Consider the following 17154-nt stretch of genomic DNA (forward strand, 5'->3'; position numbering starts at 1 on the left):
GAGTCCCCAATGAGATTTGGAGTCAGACTTTTTCATAAACAATTTATAACATTTTTTTGCCAAACTTGGAAATCTGTAAGTTGACTTTAATATTTCCACCCCCCAATTTTTTTATTATTTCCCCCCCAATTTTTAATGACAGTGTTTTAAGTGTAAAATTGTAATAACAAACCAACGCCTACCACCTAAGGTAAGCGTGGTGAACCTTTAGGTAATAAGATGCCCCTCGACTAAGGATGGGGTTACATCCTGATAAACACACCATAAGTTGAAAATATCATAAGTCAAAATGCACTTAATACACCTAACCTACCAAACATCTTAGCTTAGCCTAGCCTACCTTAAACGTGTTCAAAAGACTTAATACAGTTGGGCAAAATCTTCTAATCCCATGAATACACTGTGGAGTATTGGTGTTTTACCCACATGACCTGACTGGGAGCTGAGGCTCCCTGCTGCTGCCCAGAACCACAAGAGAGTATTGTACCGCGTATTGCTAGCCCTGGAAAAGATCAAAATTCAAAATTTAAGGTACAGTTCCTATGAAATGCATATCTCTTGCACCATCATGAAGTCAAAAGATCGTAAGTCAGGGACCATCTTTTCATACTTTGTAAACAGCTTTATTCACACCTCGATACATTGATTAATATAGATCCATGATGTTATTGAAGACGACTGATAATGCTATTCCGTTGCATGAGAACCTAACTTAATGGTTCTGTTTCTGGACATTTAGGTAGTTTGCCATTTTTTTGGTTATTAAAACCCTCTGATGAACATCTCTACCTAAATCTTTGTAAACTTGAGTGAGAAATGAGATTTTGGAGTCTTTTTTTCCAGGCTTCCAGAACAATTCTGCTGCTTTCCACTTCTATCTCTACAGGAGAGTGTCTATATTTTCCCCACCTTTGCCAACATAGAGTTGTGTTGATTTTAGACATTTGTCATTCTGATAGAGTAAGAAATACTGCCCAGAGTTTTAATTTGAAATTCTGTTATGGGGTCCTTCAATTTACCACACAAGCTTATACCTGCTGGTATTCTCTTGGAAGGAGACAGAAGGAGGCAGAGATCACCAAGAAATTCCGGGAGGCTCTGGCCAATGAGAAAGCTCGGATCCTGGCGGAGAAGTGGAAAGTGGAGATGGAGGACCGCAAGGCTGCCAAAGTCCTGGAGGAGCGCATTCAGGAGGAATTCAAGGTGAGCCAGTGCATGGGGCATCTGGGTGTGGCCACCTACTCTAGCTCCCAGGCCACTAGGGCTGATGTCAGGTTTGGACCAGTCTTTGGCCATTGGTTGATACTGAGTGCTTTATGAGAACAGAAATCTGGCATATCTGAGCAGGAAGGAACTTGACACACGATTTGGGCCAATCCACTTCTCATTGTACAGATGAGGAAACTGGGGGGTCAGACAGGGGAAAAGATGTGCCAAAGCCATGTGTGGTTGGGGACAGAGCCATGATTAGAACTCAGGCCTTCTGCTTCCCAAATCAAGGGTCCTGAAATGAGGCCTGGAAAGAGCTGAATTTGTGGTCAGGCCAGACTGGGACGCAGTTCCAACTCTACTGTTTACTGCTGTGTGACCTTGGGAAACTTGCTGGACTTTTTTCTCTGAGCCTTCACTTTGTTGTTCGTTATATTAGGGTAATAACAACACCCAATTGAGGTTTTGGGAAGAGTCAAGGAAATGGAAAATGCACATTTTCTGGCCTTGGATAGGGAACTGTTGGTGACCTTACATGCCTACTCATTTGGGGAGAGTTTGGAGTTGGTAAAGGAGCTTTATAGTCCTCTGTAAGAAGTTTAGGTAGCCTAAAAAAATATTTTTTCCTGATCCCTATTTTGAGATTTTTTTTTCTACAGGAATAATACCTTTTGGGGGGCAGGGGCTAGAAAATTTAGAAAATGCATATACACAAAAAGAAGAAAATAATAATTATGCTGAATCTCAACAATTAGATTATTTTTGTGAAGTGTAGATTAATGGATTTGCCCATTAGACTTTTTTTTTAAAACCCCTTTTCCCCATGATAATTAGATAGTAAGGACATTAGCCCCTTATGGTCATTTATGCTGCAAGTGTTTTTCTCAGTGTTGTGATTTTTTTTTCTTAATTTTGGTTATAGTGCTTTTGGATGTACAGAAGTTTGAAAATTTTATTACCCAACTATATCAATCTTTTTCTTTATTATTTGTTTCATGCTTAGAAAGATCTGTGCTTCCACAAGCTTATAAAAGTACTAATCTATGTCTTTCTTATTTTATTTGTTTGCACTTAGTTTTCCTTCACTTTGGAGTGTGGTATGATATAAGGCTCTCACTTTATTTTCTTCCAAGTGGTTAGCCAGTTGTCCCAACATCATTTGTTACGTAATCTATCCCCTCTCCTCTCATTGGACGTGGTGCCTTGATTCTTACTTCTTACTTACTTCTGGATCTCTTTATGGAGTTTTCTTCTTTGATCATTCCTGAGCCTGATTTACTTCTTTAATTATAGTAGCTTTAAAATACTAAATCTTAACACCTCTTAGAGTAAGAACCTATCATTACTCTTCATCTCCAAAATGACCTTGATTAATCTTACCCACTTTTTTCAGCTAGAGATACATTTGAATTATTTTATCACTTTCCTCCTCTCATCAACAACAAAAAACCACATGGTGATTTTCACTGGAATTGCAACGTTATAGCTGTATTTGTGGAGGATGGACATTTTTACAATTCTGAATCTCTGAATCTTCTTGTTAAGGAATGAGGTATGATTTTCCTGTTATTCAAAGCTTCTCCTTGTCTTTGTCATCAACTGCTTTTTTTTTTTTTAAGGAGGGCACAGCTCACACTGGCCTATGCACTGGCCACCCCCATTTATTGTTGTTTTTTAACACCTATTAATGCACTGGCCACCCAATACCAAACCCTTCACAAGAACATACGTGTACCTATGTGTTTCTAATTTTAGACTTTAGTAAAATTTGTTATTTTATTTAAGTGCTTCACATTTCTTTTTTAGTTAAACCTTAAGTTTAATATTTTTTGTTGCTACTATGAATGAGATTGTTCTCATTACCTTAAAACCTACTACAATTGCTTATTATATATTTATATTGTTATTGGTCTTATTTAATTTTCCTTTGAGTTACATATTTTTAGGAGATTCTTTTGAGTTTTTAAATGAAGCAATATATGCTCTCAAAACATTTTATTAAAAAAATTTCAAACTTGCAGAAAAGTTAAAAAATAAAATGAATATTCACATAGTCTCCTCTTAAATTCACCAACTATTACTATTTTGCCACATTTGCATTCTCTCCTCTTTCTCTACACACACACACACACACACACACACACACACACACACACACACACGTGACCCTTGAACCACACAGGTTTGGATTGAGTGGGTCCATTTATATGTGGATTTTTTTTCAATAAATGCTGTAAATGTATTTTCTCTTCCTAATGATTTTCTTAATAACATGTTTTCTCTAGCTTACTTTATTATAAGAATACAGTAGATAATAAATATAATATTAAAAAATGAGTTCATTATTTATGTTATCAATTAGGCTTCCATTCAACAGGTGGCTATTAGTAGCTAAATTTTTGGGTAGTCAAAAGTTGTATGAGGATTTTTGACTGCCAGGGTGTGTGTACTCCAACCCCCACATTGTTCAAGGTTCCACTGGATATGTGTTATACACATATATGTATAAATCAGTATATAAACACACACACGTACATATATACATTTTTTTGTTTCTGTTGTTTTGCTGAACAGTTTGAAAGGAAGTCGCAGATATCATACACCCAGGGGTTAGCAATCTGTTTTCTATGAAGAGCCAGATAGTAGATATTTTAGACTTTATGTGCCATACTGTCTCTGTCACAGCTACCGAACCAGGCCATTGTGGCACAAAAGCAGCCATAGGTACCATGTAAACAAATGGGTGTGGCTGTGTTCCCATAAAACTTTACTTTAAATAATAAATGGAATCCAGATTTGGCCTGGGAGCCTTAGTTGGCTTACTCCTGATCAAACCTTAAGTTCTTCAGCAGCATCTCCTGTGAATAAGGACGTTTTCCTGTACAGCCATGATAATCACTGTAACACCTGTGGAAATTAACAATAATTCCATAGTAGTATCTGAAATCCAATCCACAGTGGAGAGATGTTTATGTTGCTGGCTTTTGCACGTGACTCCTTAAGTCTGCTGGGGAAGAAAACCAACACTTTTTATATATCTTTAACAGTGAGGGTCACTGTTCCAATCTCTGGCTTCCCTCCTCCCCAGAAGAGGGCTGAGCCCCAGATGCTGGGAGGCTGGCTCAGTGGAGCTGGGGTGCTGAGATCAGTTCACAAGGAGATTACGGAGGGATTGAGATCCCAGCGGAGACTTTCTGGTTGCTGGTCTCCTTCAGAATCTCAGTGATGAGGGCTGGGGAATTGTGGGTCGCTCTGTGTCGGGGTTCATAGAGGGCTTAGTAAAGCCATCTGGCCAGGCCCTCAGGTTCACGAGAGACCCCAATGCAGCCTTTGGCATCATTTCCAAAGAAGGTTATGGTCACTCTGTGTTTGTTTCTGTTTTCAAAATTAATTTGTTAAATGTGAGTGTTCAAACTTTAGTACAACAGTAATCCTGATTTGATACGTATGCCTGCATTTTGGGGAGCCTCAGAAATGCAAGTAATGTCTGTGAGGCCCTGGAGGGGCTGATCGGGGCAGCCTCTGTCAGGGACATTAGATCGTGGACTCAAGTTGAATGGCGCAGGGATATTTTCTGTCGGAGCTGTCTGTATACGAACGGCTCTTGTGTTGTGACAAGCCCTTCATCACAGGAAATGGTTAAGCATAGGCTAAATAGTATGTGAAAAGGTTTCTGTGGTGGATTAAATTTGATGGGTGGCAAATTCTTTGCCACTCCTTCCTTTGAGAGGTGGGGTCTCTTTCCCCTCCTGGGAGTCTGTGTCGCCTTGTGGCTACTAGCTTTGATCGGTAGAAGGTACTTTGATCTGCAGAAGTGACTCTAACTTTTGAGGACAGGCTATAAGAGATTTGCAGCTTCTACTTTTGTCCCTCTGGCAATGCTCACTTTTGGCAGCTGCACATAAGAAGACTTCTACGTTAGATTACCACGCTGGAAGGAAACCCAAGCCAGCCAAGCTGAGAGAAAGAGGCTTCGTGGAGGAGAACCGAGACACCAGAAATGTGAGGGAAGCCTTCCTTTTTGGTTCCCCAAGTGAATGACCTCAGCTAAGCGCTTGACCTCAGCCAACACCATGTGGAGAGGAGGACCCTCCGCCAAGCCCTGCCCAAATTATTAACCTACAAGCAAATGAAGGGTTGTTGTTTTAAAGCACTACATTTTCTGGTAGTTTGCGAATCAGCAATAGCTAGCTGAGACAGCTTCACCGAAGGAATTTATGCTTTGGGTTAGAGATTGGCTTAGGTCATTTTTATTGGGTCTTTCAACACCTAGATTCTAACTGAATGTCAGTCTTGCATACAGCAATGCACCAACAACATTAATTTAATACTTATGTTCCCCCTTAGTGTAGGTTGTTTGGGGAGAAGGGTGGTAGCAATAGACTCCCTGATCTCCAAAGGCTTCCAGGGTGCCCGGGGAGAGAGGGACACCTCTCTGAGCAACCCTTAGCCCCAACCATGCCACGAGGATGGCAGCGGAGGGCAAACAAGTACCTCCAGGAGTCTGGACTCAGCAACAACAGGAAACGGAAGGAGATATGTGGAATGACGAATGGTCAGCTGTGGGGAGAGGAGCAAGCACATGATGGCTGGGGCCAGACATAAGCCTCGAACGCTTGGCTGTGAAACCCTTGACTGCTACATTAAGGAGTGGATTATTCTCTGTGGACAAAACAGAGCTGTGGGGGTATCAATACAAAGAGGGTCATGGCAGGATCAAGTTTTATGAGGACAACTGATAGTGGTGTTGTGATTCAACTGATGAAAGTTTAGGGGGAGGGAGAGGCCAATTAAGGGATTTTTGCAATGGTCAAGGTGGGAAATGATGAGCCTGTGACTATGGAAAGAGCTAGAAGGGGATGGACGTAGAGAAATGGTGGTGGTGAAATCCACAAGGTTTGACATCAATTAGATGTTGGGATGAGGGAAAGCAAAGAGCAAAAGCGACTGAGCCCCGGGCTGAGGGGTGGGTAGATGGTACCACTCTCCTGCCATGGGGAGCTGGGAAGGAGATGCAGGCGTGGAGGAAAGAGAATGTGCTTGACTGGATGTGCTGAGGATTTTACCACGCAGAAGTGGGAGATGGATGGGGGCTGGAGGAGAGGAGAGAAGCTGGTGAGAAGCTGGTTGTGGAGGGAGTTTGGCTGGCCAGCCTGTGTTGAGGATGTGAGTCTGTGAATTCTTTGTCATAGGCAAGATAACAGTGGGAATTCCTTTTAGGAAATGGGGGGGAGGGACTGGGGAGGGGGCGAGAAGGGGAATTTTCAGAATCTTGTGTAGGATTAAAAAGGGAACTTCAAAATAGAAGACACAGACAGCTGGAAACCTGTTTTTAAAAACCATTCTGTCGTGGCTGGTGCTATTTGAATGCAATTTGTGTGCATATAAAAGTGTTCCTTTAGAAGAAAGGGATCATGAGGCCAGATAAAATTTGCATTTTATTTTCCTGCTTTCTTAACTCATGAGACTGCTTTTGGGGGCTTTCTCCTCTGTGTAAGGCCACGGAACACGGACAGTAAGGGTCCTGGTCTCTCCCTCCACCCCAGGTCCTGTGACCTCCTTTCTCACCTCCTGGTTTCCCTCCTCCTTCCATCTCTTCCCAGTTTCCCACAGTGGATACAGTTAAGTTGTCCTTTGATTTTTCTCCATTTTCTCTTCAAAGCCATTTTCTTTTTGCTTTTTCTCCTTTAAGGTTGGAGTTCATTTTGGCTGCATAATGACATCCTTACAGCTATAGAAGCTGTAGGGGCAAAAATGAAATGAACACTTTTCCTCCCACCTTCTAAGTTCTTTTAGCTGGGCTAATAATCAAACTAACAGAGACAGATTAACAGGAGAAAATCAAACGTTTAATACATGAGCATGGGGAATTCACATAAGCATGAAAATTGCAAAGACAGTGAGGCAACACTGGGTATGTATGACATTTTTGGACAAAGGAGAAAAGGGGAGGATGAGATCTTAGATTTCAGAAGTAAGAATGGACAATTTACAGGTAGTTGAGGAAGAGAGAAACATACATGGCAGGAAATTTCTTGCTGGGCATCTCAGAAACAATGGGAAACAGGTGATGGGTGGGAGGGTGTGTATCTAGCTAACAGGCTTAAAGTCTTCCTGACTACTGCTGGGGTGAAGATTCCTAAGGTGATTCAGTCAAAGACCCATTCCTGAAGCAGGTTCTTCTGTCTGAATCTCTTTGGTAAGAAAGGAGTGGGTGGGGGTGCCAAAGGTTCTTTCTGAGTCTTGCTTCTTATAAATAGCTTAAAATTATTGTCCCCAAAAGGCAACTTCAGGGTGGCAAAATTTGGGTTTCCTTCAAAACTGCCATCTCTGCCTTATTCCCAATAGGATTATAAGTGGTGGGAAAACTTTCCACGTTTTGATTTTCTCTTGAAAATTATAGACTTTATCTGAGCTTCTCTTGGACAAGACTGGCATCATCAAGACAACACGATGTGGTTTACCCTTTCCCTGGCACGGATCATCACAATCCCTGTCTTATCTTCATCTGTTCATGAGTTCACTCCGTCCTTCGGGTGTGTTTACGGAGCGCCCACTATCTGCTAGGTCCTGCTCTGGGCACTGGGCTCTGGGCACTGGCAATGAGGTATAAATATGCCCCGGGCCGGGCCCTGCCCTCTTAGAATGCACCACCTCACAAAGCAGGGTGGTGTTACTGGGGCCAGGCTAACAACAAAAATGACCGTGCCTTCCAGAAAAAGCGTCTGTGTCGGTGACATTTTCCACTGGGGTGAGGCAGACGCAGGCATCTCGGGCCGTTGCGGTGTGCTGTTACTGATGAGTTATCAGGAGAAGGGGGATTGGATAAGCTGGACAGCTCAGAGGGTTCGGGGCTTGCCAGAAAAAGGCGATCGATTCCTAGGGTAGAAGGGGCGTGTTTGCTGCCTTTTGGCTGTATTGGCTTTTGGCTGTTAAACGTAAGAAAGATGGCTTTTCTTTAGTAATCACAGATGGGCCAAAGGATTCTGATCGTAGCAACAAAAATGAGAGTTTTCAGGCAATCTCACCTGTGAGGGTTGAGCATTTTAGCAAGACTGTGGAGAGTAAGACGCAATGCTCTCTATTTGTAGTTGCAAGATGTTCTATTTTGTCTTCCTCATCCGTGTGAAGAGCTAGCTCCCTTTTGTCATCATAAGTGGCCAGTCATTGTCCTTTGAGATGAAAGTTGCTGGGGGTTCTGTCTCCCTGGGTGTTGTCCCATTCTCAGGTGAAGAGGATTGAGTAGACACTGGCACTGCCAATTATTTATTTGCTTACATATTTGTTTGGGGGTAATTCCCCCCCAACTTTATTGAAGTGTGATCCACAAATAAAAATGGTTATATATTTAAGGTGTACAACATAATGTTTTGATATGTGTATACATTGTGAAATGATGGCCACAATCAAGCTAATTAACATATCCATCACCTCACGTACTTACCGTTTGTGTGTGTGTGTGTGTGTGTGTGTGTTGAGAACACTTAAGATTTACTCTGTTAGCAAATTTCAAGTACACAATACAGAATTAACTATAGTCACGATGTTTTAAATTAAAGCTCCAGAATTTATTTATCCAGCATAACTGAAACTTTGCACCCTTTCACCAAATACAACCTAAGTGTCTGCTGACTGATGAATGGAAAAAGAAAATGTGGTATATATACACACGATGGACTATTTATTATTCAGTCTTAAAAAAGAAGAAAATTCTGCCTTTGCCACAACACAGATGAGCTTGGAGTATATTATGCTAAATGAAATAAACCAGAAACAGAAAGAAAATACATGATCTCCCTTATATGTGGAAACTGAAAAAGTTGAACTTGTAGAAGCAGAGAGTAGCATGGTGGTTGCCATGGGTTGGGGGGTGGGGGAAATGGGTGCTTCCATTTAACTTGCTGCTTCATGTTAACCACAGCTGGTGGGAATAGGAACACTGCGTAGTAATTTGAGGTGAGTGGTCGAATGCCACTTACCCACTGTATGCCAGTCATGACCCTTCCCTGCGGCGTGGTCTTATTATGGGCTCAATTTTACGTCCCTCTAAAATACCTATGCTGAAGTCCTAGTCCCTGGTATCTCAGAATGTAAGCATATTTGGAGATAAGATATTTAAAGAGGTAATTAAGTTAAAGTGAAGTCCTTAGGGTGGACCCTAATTCATTATGTCCGGTATCCTTATAAGAAGAGAACATTTGGACACAGACACGTGTGAGCACAGAGGAAAGACCATGGAAAGACACATGGTATATATACACACGGAAAGATACAAGAAGACAGTCTTCTACAAGACAAAGAGAGAGGCCTCAGAATGAGACCGACCCTGCTGACACCGTGATCTTGGACTTCTGGCTTCCAGAGCTGTGGGACAATAAACGTCTGTTGTTTAAGCCCCCTGGTCTGTGGTACATTGTTGTGGCAGCCTGAGCAAGCTGCTAGAACACTTTTTATCTGCACAAGAATGTAGGACCAGGGGATAAAAGCTCTACTGGCTCTGACACGTCTCGACTGTCTGGACTTTCCCTTACACTTGTACCTGCCCGGAAGACCCCTGTGGGCAGGTGATAAATCTGAAGTGCCTGGATGGAAGCTGTTTTGGTTGGTGCCCTGTGTAATGAATGATGCAGTGACCAGAGCCAGAGATTAGGGAGCCCTGGGGGAGGAATGGAAACCCACCGAAATGCTGTACCAGTGTGAAGGGTGATCTCTGAGCTTTTGAGATGCTAGTGACTGATGAAAGTAAATACAGTTTTGGGGAAAAACTCAATTGATTCGACTTTGGAGTCAGACTTTGGTTTTAATTTTGCAGTAGTCATTATCTTTCTGTTCTAGTATTTCCCATCTTAAAATCAACCAGCTTATCCCATTTTTATCTTCACCCCACATGCTCCCCTGGCTGCCACTTCCTGTTTCTGTTTCTTTCCTCAGGAAATGTCAAAAGGGTTGTCTACAGTCACTTCCACTATCCCCCCTCACCACGTGGACAGCTGTCCCTCCACTCCACTAAGGCAGCTGTTGTCAAGGGCTGCCATCACGTCCTGTGGCCACGCCCCTCGGTCCCTTGTGGCTCCTTTGTCCTTATCTTTGCTGTGTCTCAGTGGCCTGCAGCTCAGTTTACGTCCTTTTACTCAAAATGCTTTCTTCTCTTGGCTTCCCCTACAGACATCATCCCTTCTGGGTTTTATCTTTCTTTGGTTTCCTCCTGAAGCTCCTTTTCTGACTCCAACTCTCTGTCAATTTTTAAATAGTGGAGTGTCCTCAGACACTTTGGGTGTTTTCTCTTGATTTATGTTCTTTTTCTCAGTGACAACATTAAGTCCCATGGCTGAGACACATCATCTTTACACAGATGCCTTCTCAGTCAGTATCTTAGCCTGAACTTGCCCTTAAACCCTAAGCTCACACACCCCCCTGCTAATGGCAGGCCTCTTGGCTGTCCGATGGCATCTCCAACTCATCAAAAATAGAATTTCAACTTTTTCCCCTCCAGCCACAGTGGATAATTGTATACTTAAACATGCGAAACCTATTACAGTTCTGGGGACATTGCGCTTGTGGTTTCCTTTGCCTGGAATTTTCTTCTCCCTGATCTTTACTTATTGGTCTCCTTCTTATTGCTCAAGTCTTAAATCATGTCACCCTTTCTGAGAGGACTTCTGGTCACACAGCCCCAGTAGCCTCCTAGATTCTCTCTATCACTTACCTTGTTTTAATTCTCTGCACACTGTTTATTACTTTCTGATATTTCTTGATTTTTGTTTTTTTAGTGTTTTTGCCCATTGGAATGTAGGCTTTGAGAGAGTGGAGCCTGTTTCTGTCTTGCTCACTGCTGTCTGTCTGGTGCCTAGAACAGGCTGAGACTCTAAATGCTCAATAAATAGGTATTTAGTGAATGACTAGATGAGGCCACTTAACTTCTTTAATCCTTAATCTCCCCCTCACCCCCGAGAGTGGGTCATTAGGAAGTTGGAATTTTGTTCTTTAGAATTAAAAATTAATCACTGAATGGAGAAAAATCCTCAATCTATGCCATTCCAAAAGAAAAAAAAAAACAACCTTGTCGTTTTTTTTTTTTTAAATGAGGATTAAAAACTCAGTTAGCTCCTCTTTTTGTTGTTGATCTATTAAAACAGTGGCAAAGGACTGAAAAAGTTATAAGCCACCAAGAGGAGAAAATGAGAGGAGAGAAGAATAAATGGGAAAATGTCCACAAAAGTTTGGTAGCTGGGAGATTGAGGGGCTCAGTGGGGTGCCTGCAGAAAGGGGGCTGATGGTATTGAGCTGCTCCATCCACAACCCCCACAGGCTCAGGACTGTGAACAGTGGAGCTGAGATTGGTGACTGGGGACAAGTTACTATATGGAGTGATTGGACCCACATGTCCCCATTGTCACCTGTTTCTTCCAGGCTACTACACCCTCCCTCTGACCAGAAGGAGATGGAGAGTTGAAAGGGAAAGGTTTGAGGCTCAGTGAATCAAGCCCAGTGGCGAGAACAGGGGAGGGGATGTGGGAAACAGGAGGAGTAAGTAAGTGTCTGAACTCTGAACAGTGGGACCTGCAGCTGGAGTTGCCGCCGGGTGCTCAGGCTGGCAAGTGGTTTTTTGTGGTACCTTTGTCCATAACAAGTTAACAATTTGAGCCACATAAAAACCAGCCTGTTAGCTCCATTCTGGTGACCCAATCTCATGTGATCCTTCTATAAAGACGTGCTGGCCAGTAGGATTCATCTGCTTGCTAGGCCACACTTCTGGAACCATGGCCTGGCCACTGGGTCCCAGGATGACTCATAAATATGAGTTCTGGAGCTCCTTCAGGCCTTCGGTTAACAGCTTGCATGGAGGAGAGGGTCCGAGAGCACCCTGCAGGGGAGAAACAGGGACGAGGGCTCATGTGGGGTCTGGTCTGGGCTTGGGACGTCTTACCTAGATAGCACTGCTGCCCTTACCAATCCTGGGAAGACTGTTTCTGGCTAGTCCTGGGGGGGTGTGAGGGGAAATTTCCAAGGATGGCACTTCAAGGCATAGTGTTCCCAGGAAGGGGTCCTATTTACTTGTGTCTACAGGCTGTCCCTCCTGCAGCCTGCCTCCACCACCGACTCCTGGAACGCGGGTGTCAGACACCACCCACACTGAATAGTCTTAGAGACAGGACCTCTAGATTCTTCCATTTGAGTGTTCCTTAATGAAATGTCTGGCTCCTCAGCCAGCCACCCTAGAGTGAAGCCTACCTTTCAAGAAAGCCCTATGTACACACTCTGAACCTCCTGTTCAGACACTTACTTTCTCTCTTGAACATGAACAGTCGGGCAACATCAGACAGGTGAGGAAAGCCTCCAACATGAATGATGGGCAGCAAATAAAAACAACTTTAACATAAAACCGAAAGGCAAAAAACAGACGCAGTAGACCTAAATCAGAATATGAGGAAGGAAAAAACTCTTAAAACCCTGAGAGATGAGCTATTGCATTCGTGAAATAAGTATAGGGTACAATGAAGCAAAAAGGCACAACCAAAGGACAAGCAAGAGGGCTTGGGAATTACAAATGCAATAGCGGAAATAAAAAAATTCAGTAGAAAGTTTGGAAGATAAAGTCATAAAATTGACCAGGAAATAGAACAAAAAAAGACAAATGATGGAAAATAAGAAAAAAATGGTAAGGCTCTTAGAAGTCAATTCAAGAAGTCCCGTATTTGACAAACAGGAGTTCCAGAAATCAAAAAGAGAAATGAAAGGAAAATAAATTATCAAAGAAATCCTAAACCAAGACATATTAGACTGGAAAGACCTGGGACTCTAGGTCAAAAGCATCCTGAGTGCCTAAAACAATCAATGGAAGAAAATCTACACTAAGGCGTATTATTTTTAAAAGTAGAGAATATCAGTGATAAAGAGAAAAATTAGTGCCTTATGCAGAAGAATGAGAATCCTAGTGGCAGCACTGGATGCTAGAAGACAAGGAAGTAAGGTCTTTTACATTCTGCAGGAAAATGATTTTTTTTTTTTGATAGGAATTTCTTTTTTATTTATTTATTTATTTATTAGTTTCAGGTGTACAAGACAAGGTAATACTTAGACGTTCATCATTTATATCCCTCACACTGTGAACCCCCCTCCCCCCATCCACTATCCCTCCGACCTCACACTGAACCATCACATTATAAATATAAAATTATAGTTGGCATTCATTAATGTTTAGCTTCTGGTGTACAATGCCATGATCAGGTATCCACAGTATCCCTGAGGTGGTCTCCCAAATAGGACGCATGTCCATCGGATACCCAACAAAATCTTTACAACATTATTGAATACCTTCCCCAAATTAATTTTCAAAAAAACCCTGAGGCCATCTTGTGGTTACCAGCTGCTTCCAAATCCCTTCACCTTTCCCCTTATCCCCAACCCCCCCCCCCCCACACCCATCTAACAACTCTCGGTTTTTTCTTTGTGTCCCCAAAACTGTTTCTGATTAATTCATTCACATAGTCTTTTCTTTAGATTCCATGTATAAGTGAGATCATATGGTACTTGTCTTTCTCTTTCTGACTTATTTCACTTAACATAATGTTCTCTAGATCCATCCATGTTGCTGCAAATGATAAGATTTCTTTCTTCTTTATGGCTGCGTAATACTCCATTGTATAAATGTACCACCGCTTCTTAATCCAGTCATCTACCGATGGGCATTTCGGTTGTTTCCATATCTTGGCTATTGTGTAAAGTGCTGCAATAAACATAGGAGTGCATACAGATTTTTGAATTGGAGTTTTGGATTTCTCCGGGTAGATGCCTAGGAGTGGAATTACTGGATCATAGGGTAGTTCCATTTTCAGATTCCTGAGATACCTCCATACTGTTTTGCATAGTGGCTGCACTAATCTGCAATCCCACCAACAGTGCACTAGCGTTCCCTTTTCTCCACATCCACGCCAGCATTTGTTGTTTGTTGATTTATTGATGATAGCCATTTTGACTGGAGTGAGGTGGTATCTCATTGTGGTTTTTATTTGCATTTCTCTGATGGTTAGTGAGGTTGAGCATTTCTTCATATGTCTTCTTGCCTTCTGTATGTCCTTTTTAGAAAAATGTCTCCTCAAGTCCTCTGCCCATTTTTTAATTGGGTTGTTTGTTTTTTTGGAGTTGAGTTGAGTAAGTTTTTTATAGATTTGTGATATTAATTCCTTATCAGATATATCATTGGCAAATATCTTTTCCCATACAGTGGGATCCCTTTTTGTTTTATTGATGGTTTCCTTTGCTGTGAAAAAACTTTTTAGTTTGATGTAATCCCACATGTTTATTTTTTCTCTTACTTCCCTCGCGCGAGGGGATATATCAGTGAAAATCTTACTCCGGGTAATGTCCATGAAGTTTCTTCCTATATTTTCTTCTAGATATTTTATGGTTTCAGATCTTACATTTAAGTCTTTAAGCCATTTTGAATTTGTTTTTGTATATGGTGTAAGGAGGTGGTCCAGCTTCATTTTCTTGCATGTGTCTGTCCAGGTTTCCCAACACCACTTATTGAACAGACTGTCTTTACCCCATCGTACATTCTTGCTTCCATTGTCGTAGATTAGATGGGCATATAGGCATGGATTTATGTCTGGACTCTCTATTCTGAGGAAAATGATTTTTAATCAAATTCTATGCTCAGCTAAATTAGGAGTTATTTGTGAAGATAGCATGTAGATGTTTTCAGACAAGACTCAGAAAGTGTCTCTCTCTGCATCCTTACCTGAGAAGTGCTATAAGCTATGTTGCTGCAAAACGAGGAAGTAGCCAAAAAAGAAAACATGGAACAAAGAAACAAGGGCTTCAACTCTGGGAGGGCTAAGAGGTGCGTCCTGGGTAGATGGATGGACAGGAGACCTAAATAGTAACCAGTGGAGATTGGAGAAGAAGGAAAGGTGGCAGTTGGGGGCAGGGCGTCCCTTGGGAAAAGCTGCATTACCTAGTATAATAGAAAGCACTTGGTTAAACACAGAGAAAGATTTATTACAGACATTAGATAAGTTTGGGAAAAGACAATCTCCGACTTAAGATAAAACAATTACTAACTCAGGAAAAAGCAAAAAAAATTTTTTGAAAAAAAAGCCATCATACTACCATACTTTATTAAATTTAAGATGGCATTAATTGTAAAATATATCATTATTTTAAGAAGAAAGAAAAAAACCTGTTGTCTATTTAAAAGACAAGTTGTAAGTTATGAGACACACATAGTTCAGAGATTATGTTAAAAAGTTAAAAAAATGTACTTCTTAGAATTGGTAGAAATAGCACCCTCTCTGGCTTTGTAGTGAGCTATATTTACAATGATTATTAGTTTAACCACAAATTGTGATAGAAATTTATTGTGCTGAGGAGGAAAGGAAAGGTACGGGCATGTATCTGCGTTGGAAATGTAAGTGCTAAATACTCATGTACCAAAAAAGAAAGGCAGCAGGTAATTTATCTAGAATTGATATATCAAGAATTAGCAGCATTACTCAGACATAGATGTAACCACGTGAAGGAACAGCTAAAATAATTGAAAATGGTGGCCTTTGGTCATGGACTAGGGTGGGGTCAGTGGGGATGAAGTAGTTTGGAGAGTTGTTTTTTTTATAACAAGTGTTTTATATTCCATGTTTAGCATGTGCTTGTTACTTTGATGTAAAATAAGGTAGAAGAAAATACACACACACACACACACACACACACACACAAAACGACCTTTTTGGAGCTTAAAAATGGGACAAAAATTGGAGACTTGGAGCCCCCTAATCTGCTCTTTTTTGAAATATCTTATCTGGACATAAGGTTAAGATATGATCATATCCTGCTAAATTGGCCTCCAGGAAGACTTGCCCCTCCCCTTACCCCTGTGCCTACCCTCCCTTTTCCCCCAGGATGGAAGTGTGGCCAAGGATGGCCCAGAGTCCTTTTATCTTTGCAGAAAGTTTTAGAGTTTACAAATTGTTCCACATATTTCAGCCCATTTGATTCTTACCACAGCCCGACTACTGTGTTTCCCCCAAAATAAGACCTAGCCGGACCATCAGCTCTAATACGTCTTTTGGAGCAAAAATTAATATAAGGCCCGGTCTTTTTAAATATAATATAAAATTGGGTCTCATATAATATAATATAATATAATATAATATAATATAATATAATATAATATAATATAATATAATATAATATTGGGTCTTATATTAATTTTAGCTCCAAAAGACACATTAGAGCTGATGGTCTGGCTAGGTCTTATTTTCAGGGAAACATGGTAGGTGTAACTATTGCCATTTCACGTGTGTAGAGACTGAGACTGAAGTGACCACTGCTGAGCAAACCCATCCTGAGACAACTCAGCCCTGCCCTGCTGCAGAATCACAGAGGCACTTCTTCTCCCTCATGAAGTGTCACTGTCACCTAACATTATTCTGTCCCCATGATGTTTTAGAGGAAAGAGGAAGAGGAGAGGAAGCAAGGAGAAGAGCAGATTCGCCTTCAGGAAGAACAGAGAGCAAAGGAACTGTACTGGACCCTGAAGCAGGCCCAGCTGCAGAGCCAAGCCAGTGAGAAGGAGGAGCGCGAGTGGGAAGAACAGTGTGAGTAGAGCTTGCTTCTCAGGCTCCCAGAGTCCAGCCCACCTTCCCCAGCTACCCTCCCCCCACTTGTTTATTTGCTCAGTCATCATTCTAGTTCACTCATGCAGCCCAGAAGCCTTACTCAGGACCAGCGGTGTGTGCGTGGTCCTGTTAAGGACCCAGAGGGGAAGGGATCCCTCAAGGAGCTTCCATGCCTGTAGGTGAGATTTCTTAGACTAAAAAAAGAAAACCCTGCATTTCTGGAGTTACTGATAATATTCTGGCTCTGTACTAAGCCCTGGGGATCCAGAGATGAGGGATTATGGTGCTTCTCTTGGCGGAACTCACTGGCCAGCCAGGGCATAGACAC

General features: G+C 41.8%; 1 protein-coding gene across 3 annotated transcripts in view; it reads left to right on the forward strand.

The window, feature by feature from the left end:
- SH2D4B (SH2 domain containing 4B) overlaps positions 1-17154 on the forward strand; it is a gene marked incomplete at its 5' end in the record, with an annotated part of 105006 nt that overhangs the window by 24905 nt on the left and 62947 nt on the right. For all 3 annotated transcript variants that reach the window (XM_081074106.1, XM_081074105.1, XM_081074107.1), the window contains 2 exons: positions 1056-1203; positions 16658-16805. In XM_081074106.1, the coding sequence (XP_080930232.1) occupies positions 1056-1203; positions 16658-16805 (296 nt within the window). The remainder of the gene's footprint in view (positions 1-1055; positions 1204-16657; positions 16806-17154) is intronic.

Source organism: Rhinolophus hipposideros, assembly GCF_964194185.1.
Source record: "Rhinolophus hipposideros genome assembly, chromosome: 15".
Lineage (NCBI taxonomy): Eukaryota > Metazoa > Chordata > Mammalia > Chiroptera > Rhinolophidae > Rhinolophus > Rhinolophus hipposideros.